Below are 17,461 nucleotides of genomic sequence, written 5' to 3' on the forward strand. Positions count from 1 at the left end.
TCTCAGCAATACTGAATCTGTTTTTTGTGAGTGAGATGAATTCATGCATGTTCACATTTATCCTAAAACGTTCAATCAATAATGTGAAAAAAGTAACTGGTGTTACTTCTTATAAAAAAGGATATTTTCTTGTAAATTGAAAAGTAATGCATTACTAGTTACTTGGAAAAAAGAAAAAAAAAAAAAAAGGTAATCTGGTTACATAACTTACTGTCATTACTGATTATAAACAAAGCAAACTGGTTGAGTTTCAAATCTCTGAATCGGTCGATCGGTTCACGACTCAAAGTGAATCACTTCATTCTGAATGAATCCTTCAAACACTGACACGGTCATCAAATGATTGTCTTGAACAAAGAAACAATCCACACGTCAACGTACAGTGATTCATTTTAATCAAATTGAAAAATAAATTAACGAAATATAATTATAAATGGAAAAGAATGAAACATTCCGGAATGATGAAGCTCAAGGCAGAAGACATGAATGAAGACCGTATAAAACTTAACGTGTGTGTGAATGTGTTGCATTAATGCGTGTTTGTGTGTGTTGCATGAGTATTTGCATGTGCATTGTGTGTGTGTGTGTGTGTGTGTGTGTGTGTGTGTGTGTGTGTGTGTGTGTCCATGTGCATTGCACAGGTGTGAGTGTGTTTCACAAGTGTGTATGTGCACGTGAGTGTGTGTGTAAGTGTGTGCACAGGTGCACGTGTGTGTGTGTGTGTGTGTGTTTCTCTCCAACATGGACACAAATCACAGCATCATTCCCGCAGATGAAGACGAATCCATGTTTTCTCCTGCTACAAAGGAAGCACGTGTAAGCGCGTCACACACACGTTGATCTCGCACGTCATGCCCTACGGTGAGCGTTTAAAAAGCCTCGTCTGTACAGGAAACAGAGTCTGGATGGATGGAATGATGAAGCAAAGGAAGTTCGTCTGTACAGCAGAGACAGTGAAATCATTGGTACAGTTCAGCGTTCTCAACTAGGTCCTCTAGTGTCACGCGACGCGCGCTCGGAGCGTCCAGACGAGGACGGAGACGGCAGAGTCCGAACGCTTCTCCATGAACACGGATGAGACGGACAGGAAGAAATGACATGAGAAAGAGGAGACCTGGTGAAAGAGCCCGTGAAACCCCCAGAATCCTCGGCGTTCATGGAGCGTCCTGAACGTGAGCGTCACGGGCTAGTTCCTCTTCTTGACGTTGTTGTTTGAGGACAGTCTCTGTCTCTGCGTCGGCATCACGGCGCTCAGCGTCACTTTGCTCCGCGCAACCTCAAACAGTTTGGAAAACACCTGAAAACAGAGACACGTGTTAACAACACACACATTTATTTATTATCTAAATGGGGACACACACTATTGCTTTTATATAGATTTTATAAACCAATCCTAACCCTACCCTCACACACACAAAAAAAAAAAAAAACTTTCTGCATTTTTACAATTTTGAAAAAAACTTTGTTTACTTATTTTTATAGCAGTTTTACAAATGAGGACATCCCCAACGGGACATTTTTGTCAGGTTTTGCTCACTTGAGTACAAACCTGTCCCCAAAATGGTTAAGTAGGTACACAGAAACACACACAAACACACACACAGACGTGTGATTGACAAGAAGAGGTCAGAGGTCACTAAAGGTCAGAGGTCACTCTCACCTTCCTCGGCGTCCTCTGCGTGAGCATGAAGTGAGAAGAGAGTGAGACGTTACAGACACAAGCTTTTAGTGTAAAGTTTCTTTTTTCTACACAGCTACACTGAATATACAAACTGAATCTGAGGCAGCAGCACAGTCTTCACTATAAATGAAAGATTTAAAGAAAAAAAATATATAATCTATAGATTATATTAAATTACTAAAACAAACAAAAAAAAAAAACCAACAACAACTGGGGGAACATTTAAAAAAATTATGCTTTGAGAAAGTACTAAAACAAAACCAAAAAAAACTCAACATAAAAAAATATATATAATTTAATATATTAATAAAATGAATAAAAACATTTAAATCTATAACAGTATTAAAAAAAAAAAAAAGTTGAGAACATTCAGTGGTTGGAACACCTGCCTTAGGAAGTTTACATACATACATGCATACATGCACACACACACACACACACACATATACATATGTGTTTTTTTTTGTTGTATATATATATAAAATGTATATATATAAAATAAAGAACATGTATAAATAAAAATATCTATATTAAAAATATATATACACATCAAAACAATAAATAATAAACCCAAATTTTAAAAACAAATAGTACTTTTGACAATGGTCTTAGAAAGTTTACTGGGGGAGAAACGTTAAAAATAAAGAAAGAAAGATAAAATATTTAATAAAATAATAAATAAAAATAAAAATAAATAGCCATCCTAGAAAGTTTACTGGAGAAAAGAAAAATTCAAAATAAAATGATAAAAAGATAAAAGATAAAAAGATGTAAATATACACAAAACAATAAATAGAAAAATTTATAAAATAAAAAAATAAATAAATAAATAAAATAAGATAATATAACAACAGAAACAATCACTGTGAAAACGTAATAATGTTTAGCACTTTTGGTATCTGCCTTAAGTTTACTCAGGAAAAAAAAAAGTTCAAAACAAACACAAATATAATAAAATATAATATAAATATAAAATATAATAAAAAAGATAATGTATACATTAAAAAAAAAAAAAAAGTTCATTTGCAAAACCTCAGGTTTTTTTGTGTGTATTTTTTAGTTATTGTTAACCTAATCAAAATAGGGTTATTTTGATTAGGTTAAAAAAAATCATGATTTTTAAAAAATTGTTAAACACAGAGTTAATGCAAATGAACTCTTCACATAAAACAAATCAAGAGTTCAAACCTTTAGTGTTTGAGAAGTGCCAGACCAACTCGGACTGATCGTAAAATTCCGAGAGGTCATAAAACAGTGTTTTTCATACACCTGGATGACAGTTCTAAGTGGGGAAAATGGGAAACTGCGAAATAAGAGAGAAGACAAGAGAGTTGTTTTGCGACGCGCACCTGCTCCCACAGCGTTTCGGCCACCTGGTCGATGAAGCTGCCCACCTCCCTGAACTCCCCTGAGTATTTGACGTAGGCCCAGACGCAGAGCGACACGAGCGCCGCGCCCACCAGCAGGTTACACAGCACCGCCACAGAGTTCACGCCCACGAAGCCCGTCACCACCGACGCCACGTGCATGACGAACATGACGGCGAACAGGGCGGCGGGCGTGCGCGCCGCGAAGAAAATGTTCTTTCCGTCGTTGTGTTTGACGAAGTTGGCGTAGGCCTCGTCGATCTCCTGCTCCAGCTGCTCCTGGTAGCGGCGGCAGAACTCCTCGCCGCCCATCTTCTTCACGCCGCGGAACTGACGCACGCAGCTCTGCTTCAGCTCCGCGTGGCTGCGCTCCAGATCGACCGGCGCCATGTAGGGTTTGTCTCCGCCGCACACCTGCGGACGAGGAGGAACGCGCGTCACGGGCGCCTTTCAGCCATTTGAGAGATCGTGTGATCGCGTGTGTGACGTACCTCCTCCATGCTCCTGCTGTACGTGTCTTTAGCTCCCGCTACAGCCGCCAGGTTATTGGCTTCAGCCGTCGCCTGCGGAACAGACAACAACGACACAGCATCACGTCACCATCGGCCGACAAACAACACCATCGCAACCCTCATCAGCACCTGCTGTGCTGGAGTTTGACTCGCATGATATTCAAACAGCTGCTTAAACTATGCATTTCTTCCTCAACTTTGATCAGTATTTCTCATTTAAGCTCATGCAAAGCTTCAACACAGATGTGTTTTGGAAATTTTTGTGTTGGGGTCAAATGTTTTTCATGAATCTTCAATTTTTGGCATTTTTTAATGAAGACTTTTGTTAACCATTTAAGATGATTTTATGGATCAAACTGAACTGGGACCAGTGGGAATCCTGCTGCTCATTAAGCAACAAAATAACAAACACTGAATGAAATATTAAAACTTTTAATACCATAATATCTATAATAATGAAAGACTTCATGGAGCTCATGACAAAGCATTCTAGAACTGATCTGGTCTATGAATCACACGTTTAGGACCCTAAAAAAATGGTTGTTGTTTTTTTGTTTTGTTTTTTTTTGTTTTTTTCAAATGTCATCTTTTCAGTCTCAATTTTTCAACATTTGTAACAAAATTTTAACTAAATTGTAGTAAATCAAAATTAAATTAAATTCATAAAACTTGAACAATATATTAATCTATTATGACTTTAAACAACAAAACAAATTGAATTTTTTCCAGGAAAGGTTTTTGTTGTCTGTTTTACTTTTTCAGAATTTTCTGGATTGCTTTTTATGATTTAATACAAAAAAAAAATAAAAATAAAAATAAACTGCTAATAAACACCTACATAAAAAAGCAATAAATAAATTAATTAATACACTATAAATCATAATAAATTAACCAATAAATTAAAAATAATTAAGCAAATAAACAATAAATAGTAATATGTAATAAACAAAATAATTTAATAATAATTAAAAAAATTTTAACTAAATTGTAATAAATCAAAAAGGATGTCTAATAAATTAAATTCATAAAACTTTAACAATATATTCATCTATTACAACTTTTAACAACAAAAGAAACATTTTTTTTTCCCAGAAATGTTGCGTTGTCTGTTTTAACATTTTTTTTTTTTTTTTTAGAATTTTGGTTTTTTTTTTTTTTTATGATTTAAAACACATTAATAATCAACAATGGTGTTAATCAGTGACTGAAACTTTAACAATTTTATTAATCTTTTAAAAGGTAAACCTCTTTAAAAACGTTAAAAATCTTTAAAAATGTAATCATTTAATTTTTTTGACAAAGTGTTCAACAATAGAACCTCTATTGTTCAACACTTTGTCAAAAAAAAAAAAAAAAAAAAAAAAAAAAAAAAAAAATTATATACTGTTACAACATGGACAAAATCTTGTGATATTCCTTAAAAATAAAGTTTCAATAAATACTTTTTTTTTTTTTAAATTACAGAAGTACATTATTTTGGAAAACAGCGATATATAAACTGCATATAATCAAAATCAAAAGATGCCATGCATGTGATAGACCTTATGATTGGGCCAAACTGATATTTTCTATGAGACATGATGATCACGCGTCTCTACCTGTAACATGGACTTGGGATGCGGCAGTTCTTCGCCCTGATAGATCTTCATGTAGGCCTGAGACAGAGAGACACACAGTCAATCCCAGCAGGCATCTGAACGACGGAGATCAAACGAAGAACTGCGTCTTACTCTGAAATACTGCAGCAGATCTCGACACGTGACTTTAGAGCCGCTGATCTCCTTCTCCACCAGATTCTCAGGAGCCAAAAGCAGCGGCACCAGATTCACCAGCTCCTCCTTGAACTCCTTATCGATGTCTACACACACACAAACACTGATTATATTTCAGTGATCAATAGCACTGGCCTGCTTCACATTTTCTGAAACCCAACACTTGTTTCTTATTCACTCTGAGGTGCAGATTTCAAAAACAGTGTCTGTTTTGCTGGTCACAGTCACGTGTTTTTACTTAATATGTTGAATTTTGTAGTATTTGCACTTTCACAAGCATTTGTGTGATGAGGAAGTCTTGTATTCTCCCGCCATCAGCAGAAAAACGTCTTGAAGGCAGTGTAGCGGCAGCAGCGACGCGGCGCTCTCACCTCGTAACCGGCCGTCAAAGTGCGGGTTGGTCGCCACCTTGAGCCCGGGGTGCGGCAGCAGGAAGCAGCTGATGTTGGAGAAGCAGGAGTGGATGTGCTTCCTGACGTTCTGCAGCTCTTCGTGTTGATTCTGTTTGACCTGAGAATCACGGCATAATTCAGCACACGTGATGTGAGATAAGAGCGGGAGAAAACAGATTCCTGCAGCATCACGTGACCCACCTGCAACCTCTTCTCTAGGAATCGATTTCCTCCGTCCAGACCGTAAGCGTGTTCGTACGGGTAACTCCAGTCACGGATGAGAAACATCAGCGACTGCGGATCAACACACACACACACACGCCGTCATTGCAGCACCACACACACACTCAGGCGCTCGTTCACGTACACACTTTTGCACACTCGCACACACTTGCGCACACATACTAACTCATGCTCGCTCACACACACTCGTGCACACACACAACTCATGCTCACTCACACACACTCGTGCACACACACACTTGCACACACTCACTCACACTTGTGCACACACACTAACTCACGCTCGCTCACACACACTCGTGCACACACACTTGTGCACATAACTCATGCTCACTCACGCTCGTGCACTCACGCTCGTGCACTCACGCTCGTGCACTCACGCTCGTGCACTCACGCTCGTGCACATAACTCATGCTCACTCACGCTCGTGCACTCATGCTCATGCACTCACGTACACACACACACTAACTCATGCTCGCTCACACTCGTGCACACACTCTTGCACACTCGCTCACTCACACACACACCATACCTGGAAGGGTTTCAGGTAGATCTCCTCCATGGCCAGTCGGCCGTACTCTGTGAAGAGCTGAAGCAGCAGAAACACACATTATAATACAGAAAACATTTTTACACTTGAGTCACTTCATTCTATTTCAAATGCTGTGAAATGACGACATTTCAGCGGATTCATGACACATTGACACGGTTAAAACAGTTCTGACATGCTGAAGATCTAGTGCCGATAAGGTCAAGTACACCTGTGACGACTCTTCGTCATTTGATCTTTGTAGAAATATGTAAAAATATGCGACACACAGCATCAAACCACAGCAGGTCAGAGTTTCCTGCAGGTAGACGCAAATGACATTTAAGCATTTAAAGGTTTTAAATGTTGAACTTTTAATTTGACACAGTTTCCTAAAATTCAGCTCTTGTAAAAATACATTTAAAAATAGTTAACTACTTAACTAAAACTGAAATTAAATAAAAAAAATAATAATAAAATAAAAATGTAAAAAAAAAAAAACCATTAACTAAAATATTTTTCCTTCTCATTTTAATTTAGTTTAAATTGTACTAAAATGTATTAAAATAAAACTAAAAAGGCATAATTTTTAAAAATGCTAAACAAAAAAACAACTAAATACTAAAATATTATATATATATATATAGCATCTCTGTGATAGTAAAAAATAAAATCAACAGGATCAGCAGTTATATTGTTATGTACAGCATTTCATTCCTATTAAAGGTGTTTAGAGCTACATGACAAACTTTAATGCTTAAATAATCCTTTATTCATACTGATGATCATTTCACCAGTATCTGTGAAGAATAATTCAGTCCATCTCTATCAGATGTTTTTAAGCATGGCTCAATGTTTTCTCTGTCTGCACCGAGCAGCACGTCTCACCTGAAGATGCTGCAGATCGTCTTCTTGAACGTTTTGGGACAAATTATAGACCTGCACATAAAAACAGGAGCATCAGGACACTGCACGTTCTCTCGGCGATGCGCACGCGACGCGTGTCGTACCTGTACGGAGCTGGTCATGGTGCTGAGGGCGAACAGGGTGGCGCAGTCTTTGATGGTGGACTGACTGTCAAACGCTCCCTGCGTGTCCAGGAGCAGCACGGCCACCTGCGGACACACAGACGGTCACGGCTAACTGAGCCAGAACACGTCTGACCTCGCTCAAACACACGGATTCACAGAAGAGTAAAAATCACATCAAAAATAAAACAACAACATGACGGCCTGACACTGGAAAACAGTGGATAATGAGAAAGAGAGCACTTTTTGTTGTAGGTAAAAGAAACAAACAGCTAAATTAATTCCTAAATAAATGAGCAAAAAATAAATGAATCAACACATTATTCTCATAGAGACTGGTGAGAATGTTTGGGAATCAGTGATGTAGCAAATCAAGTGTTTTATTTGAGCTAGCTGGGTTTGAGACGGTGTGACGGGGTTGAGTTGTACCCTGCTTCCGTCCGGTTTCTCCACCACAAACACGTCACTCCAGGCCTGAATGCCGGTGGTCTCACGTTCACAGCCGCCCCGCCAGGTGAAGCCCGTCAGCGGCTCTTCGTTTCCACCCAACCACGCATCTGAGCCCTGAGACACAGACACACAGACAGAACCAGCGGTGAGACCATCAGGACAGGAGAACACGTTCACCGAGTCCATCTGATGTCAGGGTTCGGTTGATTGGGTGAGTTTTCTGAACTGATGTGTCCTGCACAGTGTGAGGGTCAGTCAATAACACTCTCAACAGAAACACAAAAGAGTCTTTCAGAGCAACACAAAACAGCAGTGTTTCACAGTAAAGCGGCTGTAATGGATTAAATCTGATCGGCCTTTAGCTGCTCTATGAACAGTCGGTGTGTGACTCACTCATGAATCAACCACAATAGTGGTCGAAAGTTTATAATGATTTGGATTCTTTAATAAAATGTACCACAGTTTCCACAGAAATATTGTGCAGCACATTGCTAATAATCAGAAATGTTTGTTGAGCAGCAAATCAGCATATTAGAATGATTTCTGAAGGATCATGTGACACTGAAGACTGGAGTAATGATGCTGAAAATTCAGCTGCGCATCACAGAGATCAATTGCATTTTAATAGATATTCACACAGAAAACAGCTGTTTTACATTACAATATTATTCCACAATTTTTTCTGTATTTTTGATCAAACAAATGCAGCAAATCAGCATATTAGAATGTTTCTGAAGGATCATGTGACACTGAAGACTGGAGTAATGATGCTCAAAACTCAGCTGCGCATCACAGAAATAAATTACAGTTTAACACATATTCACTTAGAAAACAAACATTTTAATTTCTGAAATTCTTTAATAATTTATGCTGTATTTTTGATCATTGTCTGTCTGTGTGATGAAGGTTTGATTCTGACCTGGCTGTACATGTATCTGAGCATGAAGTCCAGCAGGAAGGATTTTCCCTTGCGGAAAGCTCCGGCCACAGACACCACCACCACGTTGAGATCCCGCACGTGCTCCTGCAGGAGGATCCGCTCCAGCGCCTCCTCGTCCAGAGAGAACTCGTGATTCTCCTCGTCCGCGATGACGATCTGGACGGGTCCCGACGCCTCCACCTCGTCCAGCAGCAGCAGCTCCTGGTCCGGATCAGAGGAGCTCATCTCACGCTGGACATCCTCCACCCCTGAAAGCCCTGAGACAGAGACACACAATCACTTTTTACAATCACACAAACACCACGCTCAAAAACCAGCTCACGCTCAGGCTGGATGTGGACGGTTATGGCATAATCATCACAAAAACATCTTGATGGTTCACAGGCTGTTCCAAATGAAACTTCAAGAAGTGCAACATGGGCAACAACTCATCTCATTGCTTTGTTATGCATCCAAAACTACAACATCTTTTTTTTTTTTTTTTTAAACTTAAAGCCTTTGTATATAATGCACTATAAAGCTGTTTTAATGCATTAATTATGCCATGTAACGAACCTTATAACGCACTTGATCTCATGAATAACTGTAATCACATATAATACTCAAACATCTTTGGAAAGTGCATTAGTGTTCGTTTGTTGTGTTTTAAAGCATTTAAACACATGACAAACAAACATTTACATATAATGCATTTTAAGTTTGGTTGCAATTATTTATATAATGTATTAAAACGTACATTTCTGTTGCAAGATACATTTAACATATGAAGAGTTAATTTGCAAAAACAGATAACTCCATTTTTTATGATGTTATCATGGTTTTATTTTGTGTTAGCCAGCTGTTTTTTGTACTTTATATCAAAATAACCCAACTGCAGTTTGACTAATTGGAATGCACAATGACAAAACATGATTTTTGAAAACCGAGTTACCCGTTTTTGCAAATGAACTTCATATGATTCAACTAGACAATATATTATATATTGGTTTCTAAAGAATAGTTGAAAAAATTGTGACAGACAGACTCAACTGGTACATTAGATTCAGAAAAAAATAGGTGTACCTTACAGGACGAAATGTTTTAATTTGACAAAATCTGGTTCCTTTTTATTTCTTTTCCTTAAACTGGTGACTAATGTGTTTTTATGTCTTCATTTTCTAATTTTACTGTTTTGTAGCACTATTGAGTTTTTGGGTGGGAGTTGGGTGTGTTTTCTGTCTGGTTTGCAATTTATTTTTATTTGTAATAAACATTTATTATTTTATGTACCTATTTGTTTTATTCAGTATTTTTTATTTTACTTTAAAAATAAAAATATTTTATTTGTTTCTTTCTCTACTTATTTTAATCTCTCTCAGTTATTATTTCTCTATTATTGCTCTATTACTTCTGTGTGAATCTGTGTTTTATGCTTTTTTTGTTATAAAGTAAGTTTGTCTGCATTTTTAAAATTCTAGTTACAAATCATTTTAACACAAAACACCTTGATTTGACCGATTAACCCTTTCCAGGTTTTGCACTTGTGTGAAGGGCTGTGGTCCAGTGGACGAGCGTTTGACGAGTTAAACCGGTTCTTATCTAGTTGTTCAGTTCTGTCCCGTGGGTGTAAAATAACGGGTTTTTTTTTTTACCACGGTCACTGCTGTAAATCACTGATCAGTGTGTGAACAGAAACAGATGACTCCCTCACTGACCCGTTTTTTCCACCAGCAAAAGCACATGCAGGAGAACCTGAAGGAGAGCAGGGAGGAGACATGAGGGTTTTACTACAGTACTGCGTTTGTCCTCAAAACAGAGCGTGAATGCAGTGACCCACATCAGCCCGTCTAAAGTTACCCACAAACCCCAGTGACACGCACATTACAGACACAAACCAGCCCAAACCAGTTTAACCTCAAAAACACACTCTGACACAGAAAACACTGATCCAGCGTCAGATGAGATATTGACTGAAAACAGAAAGCGTCACAGATCCACTAGTGTTTGCGTGTCTTAGTTCATATTTGTGTGTAACGTGTTTGATGAAGACTTCAGTGAACTCGTGTGATTCTGGTAATCTGGATCATCGGTCTGACACGGTGTGATATTTCCAGTGTTTTTCAGTGAGGCGCAGTGATGCGGTGAGGTTATTTAAAGCGTCTCGTGTAGAACGCAGGAAGAGAATCGCAGAAACACACGCCTGTCATCCACATCAAACTCTTTATAATCAAATATACATCACACAAAACCACACAAGCTCCATATCAAGATCAGTTTCACACAGAGAAATCCAGTGGAGATGTTAATGGAGTGATCTACTAGAAGACGGTGCTGCGTTCACTAAACCGCACTGATCGACTTCATCTATGTCTTGAGGATTCAACAAAATACCTTGAAATAATTCTGATTTACAAAGCAACCAACCATATTCCATAATTTTATATTCCAAGTTATTTTAGCGCTTCAAACGAACTAAACAAAAATGACAAATAAAACTATGCTGATAAATACAAAACGTATATAAGTTTAGTTTAGGGGCAGGGAAGCACAGATCTCCATGCATACCCAATATAAGCCGTATTTATCATTTAAAATCAGCATTTTGGCCCATTATGCGCAGAATTTTAGTTTGGACAAAAAAAAAAAAAAAGTTTCAGCACAAAATGTATTTACAAAACAGAAGCAACAAACTCATAACACAGAGCAAACATTACTCAGACCAACAACACAAGGAAGTATCACAGACATAAGCCAGTGTGAATGTTCACAACTCACTACAGTACTAGTGATCAGCTGGAGGATTCTGGGTAAGTGTGAGAGCGTTTTTCAGAACAGCAACACTACACTAACACAAACAGAAGAGTCCAGCAGCGTCACAAAAGCACTGACTCAGAGTAACTGTACCAGCTTACCACTGGATGACCTAGCCTAACTATAGCAAAGTCACATCACTTACAAAAAAAAACAAGACAAGAAAAAGAAATATATATATATATATATATATATACATACATACACACACACACACACACACACACACACACACATACATTTTTGCCTAATTTACAGAAGACACACCCTAAACTGTCATTCAGTGTACCAATCTTGTCAGGCATATTTACAAAAAAAAAATAATAAAATCAATATTAAAACATATTAATATTAAAAGGTGAATCACTTTCACCCCAAATACGAATCATCTATAATTCTACATTTAAATTTACATTTACAAATTAAATTTGCCACTATCCTGGGTTTTGCCAATTTGTCAGTAAGATTTTTTGTACGCATTTAAAACAAAATAAAATTTAATATGCTCCCTTATTCTCTTTATACATTTTAATTATTCTGACTTCCAAAGTCACAATAAGCTTGTTGTTCGAATTTTTACATAAATATTGTGTTAAACTGAATGACAATGTAACATTATTTCAAACAAATTTAGACATCTTGTTCTCCAAAAAGGTATGTGAAACCTTAAAAAGTACACACTTTACTTATATTTAATGTGCTTTCTATGGACATAAAATCACTTTTGTAAATTTCTTCTGATGGACATCTTCGACCCATAAACATGTATACAAACACACATATACAGATATACAGAGATATATATATATATAAATATTTTATTATACATTATAATATATTATTTATATATATATATATATATATATATACTGTGTGCAGAATTATTAGGCATGTTGATAATCTGATCATATTTTTTTCCCAAGCACATTTTACCAATTCCAAACCACAACAATCTTAATAACTACTATTAATTTTGTATTTAATCAATTTGCTTGTTGAGTCTGCATGGTCAGAAAAAAAAAGTGGAGAAGAAAAGATGCATGTGAACTGCAAAAGAATTAGGAATTAAGGTGAAGAATTAGGTGTGACACCATCAGGAAGCGTTTAGTCTCCAGCGCCACCATTTTCCAGAACTGCAACCGACCTGGAGTCTTCAGAAGTGCAATGTGTCAGGTTCTCAGAGACTTTGCTTGGTAAAAAATCCTAAAAAATGCCCCTGACTTAATAAGAATAACAAGCTGACGTGTTGTGAAATACATGAAGACATTTTTTATAGGCTTTGTAGACAGATAAGTTGAGAGTGACTCTTGAAGGACAAGCACCACATCCTCTTGTGCCTCTGATTCAAGAATTTATCTTCCAAAATCTGGCAGTAAGTTTTGGGAGTTCATGTTTAGTCCCCTATCCTGAAAAGTCTGACTTGCAGAGATGGACTAAAATGAACTCACAAAACTCACTGCCAGATTCTGGAAGACAAATTCTTGAATCAGAGGTACAGAGGCTCCTGATGGTGTCACACCTAATTCTTCACCTTAATTCCTAATTCTTTTGCAGTTCACATGCATCTTTTCTTCTCCATCTGTTTTTTCTGACCATGCAGACTCAACAAGCATTTCTCTGTCCAGTGGTCAAGCCTTAACTTTGTAAATTCTTGTAATGCATTAGTATTGCATTCTTCTCATGGGCATTTAATAATTTGGATTTTTCAGTCTGGGTTAAATCTCTTTTTTGGCTCATTTTATCTGTAAAAGAAAACATGCCTAATAATTCTGCACCTGAATATAAGGAGTTTTTCACTTCCAGCCTTCACGGACAATTATATATCACTTACAAATGATTAAATACAAAATTAACAGTAGTTATTAAGACTGATGTGGTTTGGAATTGGTAAAATGTGCTTGGGAAAAAAAAAATATGACCACAATATCAACATGCCTAATAATTATGCACACAGTGTATGTATGTGTGTGTGTATATATATATATATATATATATATATATATATATATATATACACATACACACCACACACACACACACATATATACACATACATACACACACGTACATACATAGACACATATTTCAGTCACGTGGGATTGTAATGTACGTAATCAGCTATACACAACACATGGACTGTATAGAAACCATTATACAACCTTTACACAGCGTTTCAGAAACACAACAGGATCTTTCCACAATAACAGCCTGTCAAACTGACAGTAAAGCAGCTCTAGATGATTCTGAGCAGGATCAGCTGATGTGAGAGTGATTCCCATCAGAGTTTATGTTCAGTGATATCAGTGATATATCAGTAATATATCAGTAATATATCAGTGATATATCGGTGATATCGTGTCTGTGTCCCCGTGTGTCCTCAGATCAACACCAACCAGTCAAACACACTCTCACATCACCTACAACAACAACACACGCTCATTAGAGCTTTAACAGGACCAAACACACACACACACACACACACACACACACTCGTGAATGAAGAGTGTGATCTGAATCATCTGCAGCATCACAATCCCGAGCGGATTTTCAGCCGGTTTTTATTCACGGTTTCCGCACATTCGCGCTCAGATTCATTACAACCGACTGACGCTCGTCGTTCAGTGACGTTTATTTCATTCCGACTCTATGTGAATTAATTCTATTATAATTCATTTTACCGCAGCGCAATCACTGGCCTGCTCGCGCCTCCCGACAAACGGCCAGAACGCGTCGCTCGCGCCCCGCTGCCGTTAAACGCGCACCGCCGGTGTAAACGCGCGCACCGTCGCTCCGTTTTCCGCCGCGTTTACCTTCATGATATCGGCTGCTGGTGCAGTTCTGCCCGCTGTGATTCCGGCGCTTTAAGCTGCTCTCCTCCGCCATCTTGACCCCCGTTCAAAATAAACGCACGCGCCTGACGTCACGAGCGCCGCTACACTCCTCCCGCGCGCTCCTTTATCGGGGCCGCGCTCCGAGAGGCGCGTTCATGTGCGCATGCATGAGTTCATCACAGAGGTGAATTATTGACTTGAATTATTCATGAGGCTGAGAATAATGCTGCTCGTGCTCTTATGATCTGCACATTCCACAGGGGCCTCACCGTGTGTGTGTGTGTGTGTGTGTGTGTGTGTGTGTGTGATGATTCTGTATGTTCTGTGTGACATGTGGATCAGCTCATGTGATCCGTACACACCAGTTTGTATGGCTGGTTTTGTTCTGCAGCTGCTGATCTCAGTTTCACTTGTGTTTCCTGTGTGAGGTCAAAGGTCACACGGGAAACACACCTCATGTGACTAAACCAGGCGTGTAATATAAACTCAGTCCAGCCAGAAACCGAACTGCTGTTTCACACATGCACGCAAACACACACATAATGCATGTATTTATTTATTTATTTTATTTATTTATTTTTGTTTTTATTTTTGCAGGTTTGGTCCTCCTGTGTCCACACTTAAATTGAAAGGACTATAAATAAATAAATATAAAATGAATAAATATGGCCCTACGTACATGGGAATAAATATATCAAAATGTATATGAATGTATTAAGAAATAAATATAAAATAAATGAACATTATTTTACAAATTATTACTAAAATTATAACTAAATTATTACTAAATTTCATTTTAAAATTATTTGTTTTATCAAGCCATTTATTTGTTTATTTATTTTCCTATTTTTACTCATTTTTAATGTTTGCAAGTTTGGTTCTCCTTATTTTAAAACATTTGAAAACCTATTGAAATTGAGAAGACATAAATAAATAAGTAAATAAATAAATAAATACACATTTGAATAATTAAATATAACAATAAATGAATGTATAAATATATAAATAAAAACAAATAAATGAATAAAGTTAAAATAACAAATAAAGTTTAAATAATTCAGTAATTCAAATTAATTATTTGCTACATTTAATTTGTTTTATTAAGCCATTTATTACAGTGACTAAGCAGTGCAAAACAGAGCACAATCTTAACAAACAAAACGACAAACTCTAAACACAATAGCAAGTACTTTAATAATAATTTCATAATAAATTATAATTTATTTACCTAATGGTAATTTTAAAATCCTTTTGAAATTGAGAGGACTGTTTTATGATTGGTTGGTTTCTATAATGAATGCTGGGAAGTGTGTTTGTGTTTGTGTATGTGTGTGTGTGTGTCCGGCTGGAGAATCAATCCAGATCACATCGCTCTTCAGTCGTATCGATTGTGTTAATGGAGCTGCTCATTACTGACGTCCTGCTGCCGGGTCACGTGGAGGAACATGGACGTGTGTGTGTGTGTGTGAAACAAGGCTCTGCATCTCCAGCTGTTGATCACGCGTGTGCATGAACACACTTACAGGAGGATGAAGTGGGTCAGAGGAAGGAATCATTCGTCTTCTGCTCATGATGAAGTAGATGTGAACACACACTAATGAGGTCACGAGTGACAGCTGAGATAAAGAGACACAAACCTGATTGGCTGGAGCAGACGAAACCGACCAATCAGGACGCAGCGCTGACTCCACATGTGGCAGAATCTCTGTGATTCACTGCACTGATACACACAGAAACACCTGAAACACATTCAGAGAGCATCAGATCCCTGCACGTGTTCTTCATGCAGTGAAAAGACCTGAAGAAACCGTCTCATGAAACCAGATCAGACTAAACGAGGACAGCGACTGCAGCGAAGGGCAGAAACCAGCTGAAACACACATTTAATTGTTTGATTAAAGTTATTGCTAGGGTCAGTTTAGTAGTGTCTGGATATTGTTAGGGTCATGTCACAGCGTCTCTACTACATTCTACACCCTTGAAAATCCTAACAAATGATGCCTGACTTTGTAAACTCTCCTTAAGTATGAAGAGATCAAACAGATTCATGAGTGAATGGACATAATTATAATGTACGTCAGACACTGAAGTGAGCTGCTGTTTTTGATGTCCATCTGATCTCATTTTGTAAGTGACTTTGCTTTCTGTTTCAGAGATTTTTTCTTTGGATTGTTTCACTACTCGAAAGAGAATATAGGAAAATAGAACTGAGTTAATTTGTTTCCTGCTAGCCAAATTTCACCTTCATAAACAAACATCTGTCTCTGAACCTCTCTTTTCTTTATTTAAAGTTGATCTAGACAAGTACATGGAAACTATCCAAAGTTCAGTTCATCCTAAAGTAGTAAAAACTGCATCTCTATTCATTATATGTGCTCTTAAAGTGTATTTTTTAACCTGGCAACACATCCCTTATGAAAATTAACCATGGTTTTACTACTAAAAAACATGGTTACTACACTTTTACTATAATAAATCCATGGCTAAATTTTCTTACTGGATTTGTATGTGTGTTCTCTTTCTCTTTCTGTTTTGTTTTTATAACTGTATGCCTTAATGGTTTGATGTTTTGTAGTGTTTAATAATGATAAAAAAAGAAAAAGAAATTGGAAAAAAGATTCAGATTCACTCAGAAGTCCCGATCTGAGTAATGATTCGCGAACCATCATTTCAAATCAGCACTCAGAGCACGAATCGCGAATCATTCAATTGGCGAAATGATTCGTGAACTCGCTCCGAAGCTCCGATCTGTGGATCAGTTGCATAAACCTTGCCTGCATCCCAATGTGCACTACTATCCATCCTAAATTCTGTGATAGTAGTGATTTTCAGTACTATTTAGGGCAGATAGGGTGGATAGTATGCACATTGGGACTTAGGGCTTGCCTCTATAACAGTGGTTTAAGAACTAGTTTGACCAACTAGC

General features: G+C 37.5%; 1 protein-coding gene across 2 annotated transcripts; it reads right to left on the minus strand.

Moving 5' to 3' along the window:
- Nucleotides 1-372: 372 nt before the first annotated feature.
- zgc:158270 (uncharacterized protein LOC791213 homolog) lies at nucleotides 373-14,648 on the minus strand. 2 transcript variants are annotated; one of them, XM_051122812.1, is made up of 14 exons: nucleotides 14,515-14,648; nucleotides 8,894-9,171; nucleotides 7,954-8,088; nucleotides 7,507-7,611; nucleotides 7,385-7,435; nucleotides 6,500-6,556; nucleotides 5,926-6,018; nucleotides 5,704-5,842; nucleotides 5,291-5,418; nucleotides 5,159-5,215; nucleotides 3,540-3,611; nucleotides 3,031-3,462; nucleotides 1,661-1,675; nucleotides 373-1,297 (listed from the first exon to the last, which is right to left on the minus strand). In XM_051122812.1, exons 1-14 carry the CDS (start codon nucleotides 14,585-14,587, stop codon nucleotides 1,187-1,189), a joined length of 1,746 nt encoding a protein of 581 aa, XP_050978769.1. In that variant the 5' UTR covers nucleotides 14,588-14,648; the 3' UTR covers nucleotides 373-1,186. The 2 variants fall into 2 exon arrangements, with proteins under 2 accessions (XP_050978769.1, XP_050978770.1); XM_051122813.1 differs by lacking the exon at nucleotides 1,661-1,675.
- Between the last annotated feature and the right edge of the window lie 2,813 nt (nucleotides 14,649-17,461).

Source organism: Labeo rohita, chromosome 11, assembly GCF_022985175.1.
Source record: "Labeo rohita strain BAU-BD-2019 chromosome 11, IGBB_LRoh.1.0, whole genome shotgun sequence".
Classification (NCBI taxonomy): domain Eukaryota; kingdom Metazoa; phylum Chordata; class Actinopteri; order Cypriniformes; family Cyprinidae; genus Labeo; species Labeo rohita.

What these genes read in the sequence shown, in the direction of transcription:
- zgc:158270 (XM_051122812.1), bottom strand. Translation starts at nt 14,587, where the DNA reads ATGGCGGAGGAGAGCAGCTTAAAGCGCCGGAATCACAGCGGGCAGAAC. An exon ending in AGAAACCGGACGGAAGCAGG is followed by an intron (nt 7,612 to 7,953) that starts GTACAACTCAAC and finishes GTGTGTCCGCAG; the next exon opens with GTGGCCGTGCTGCTCCTGGA. An exon ending in ACGATCTGCAGCATCTTCAG is followed by an intron (nt 6,557 to 7,384) that starts GTGAGACGTGCT and finishes CTGCTGCTTCAG; the next exon opens with CTCTTCACAGAGTACGGCCG.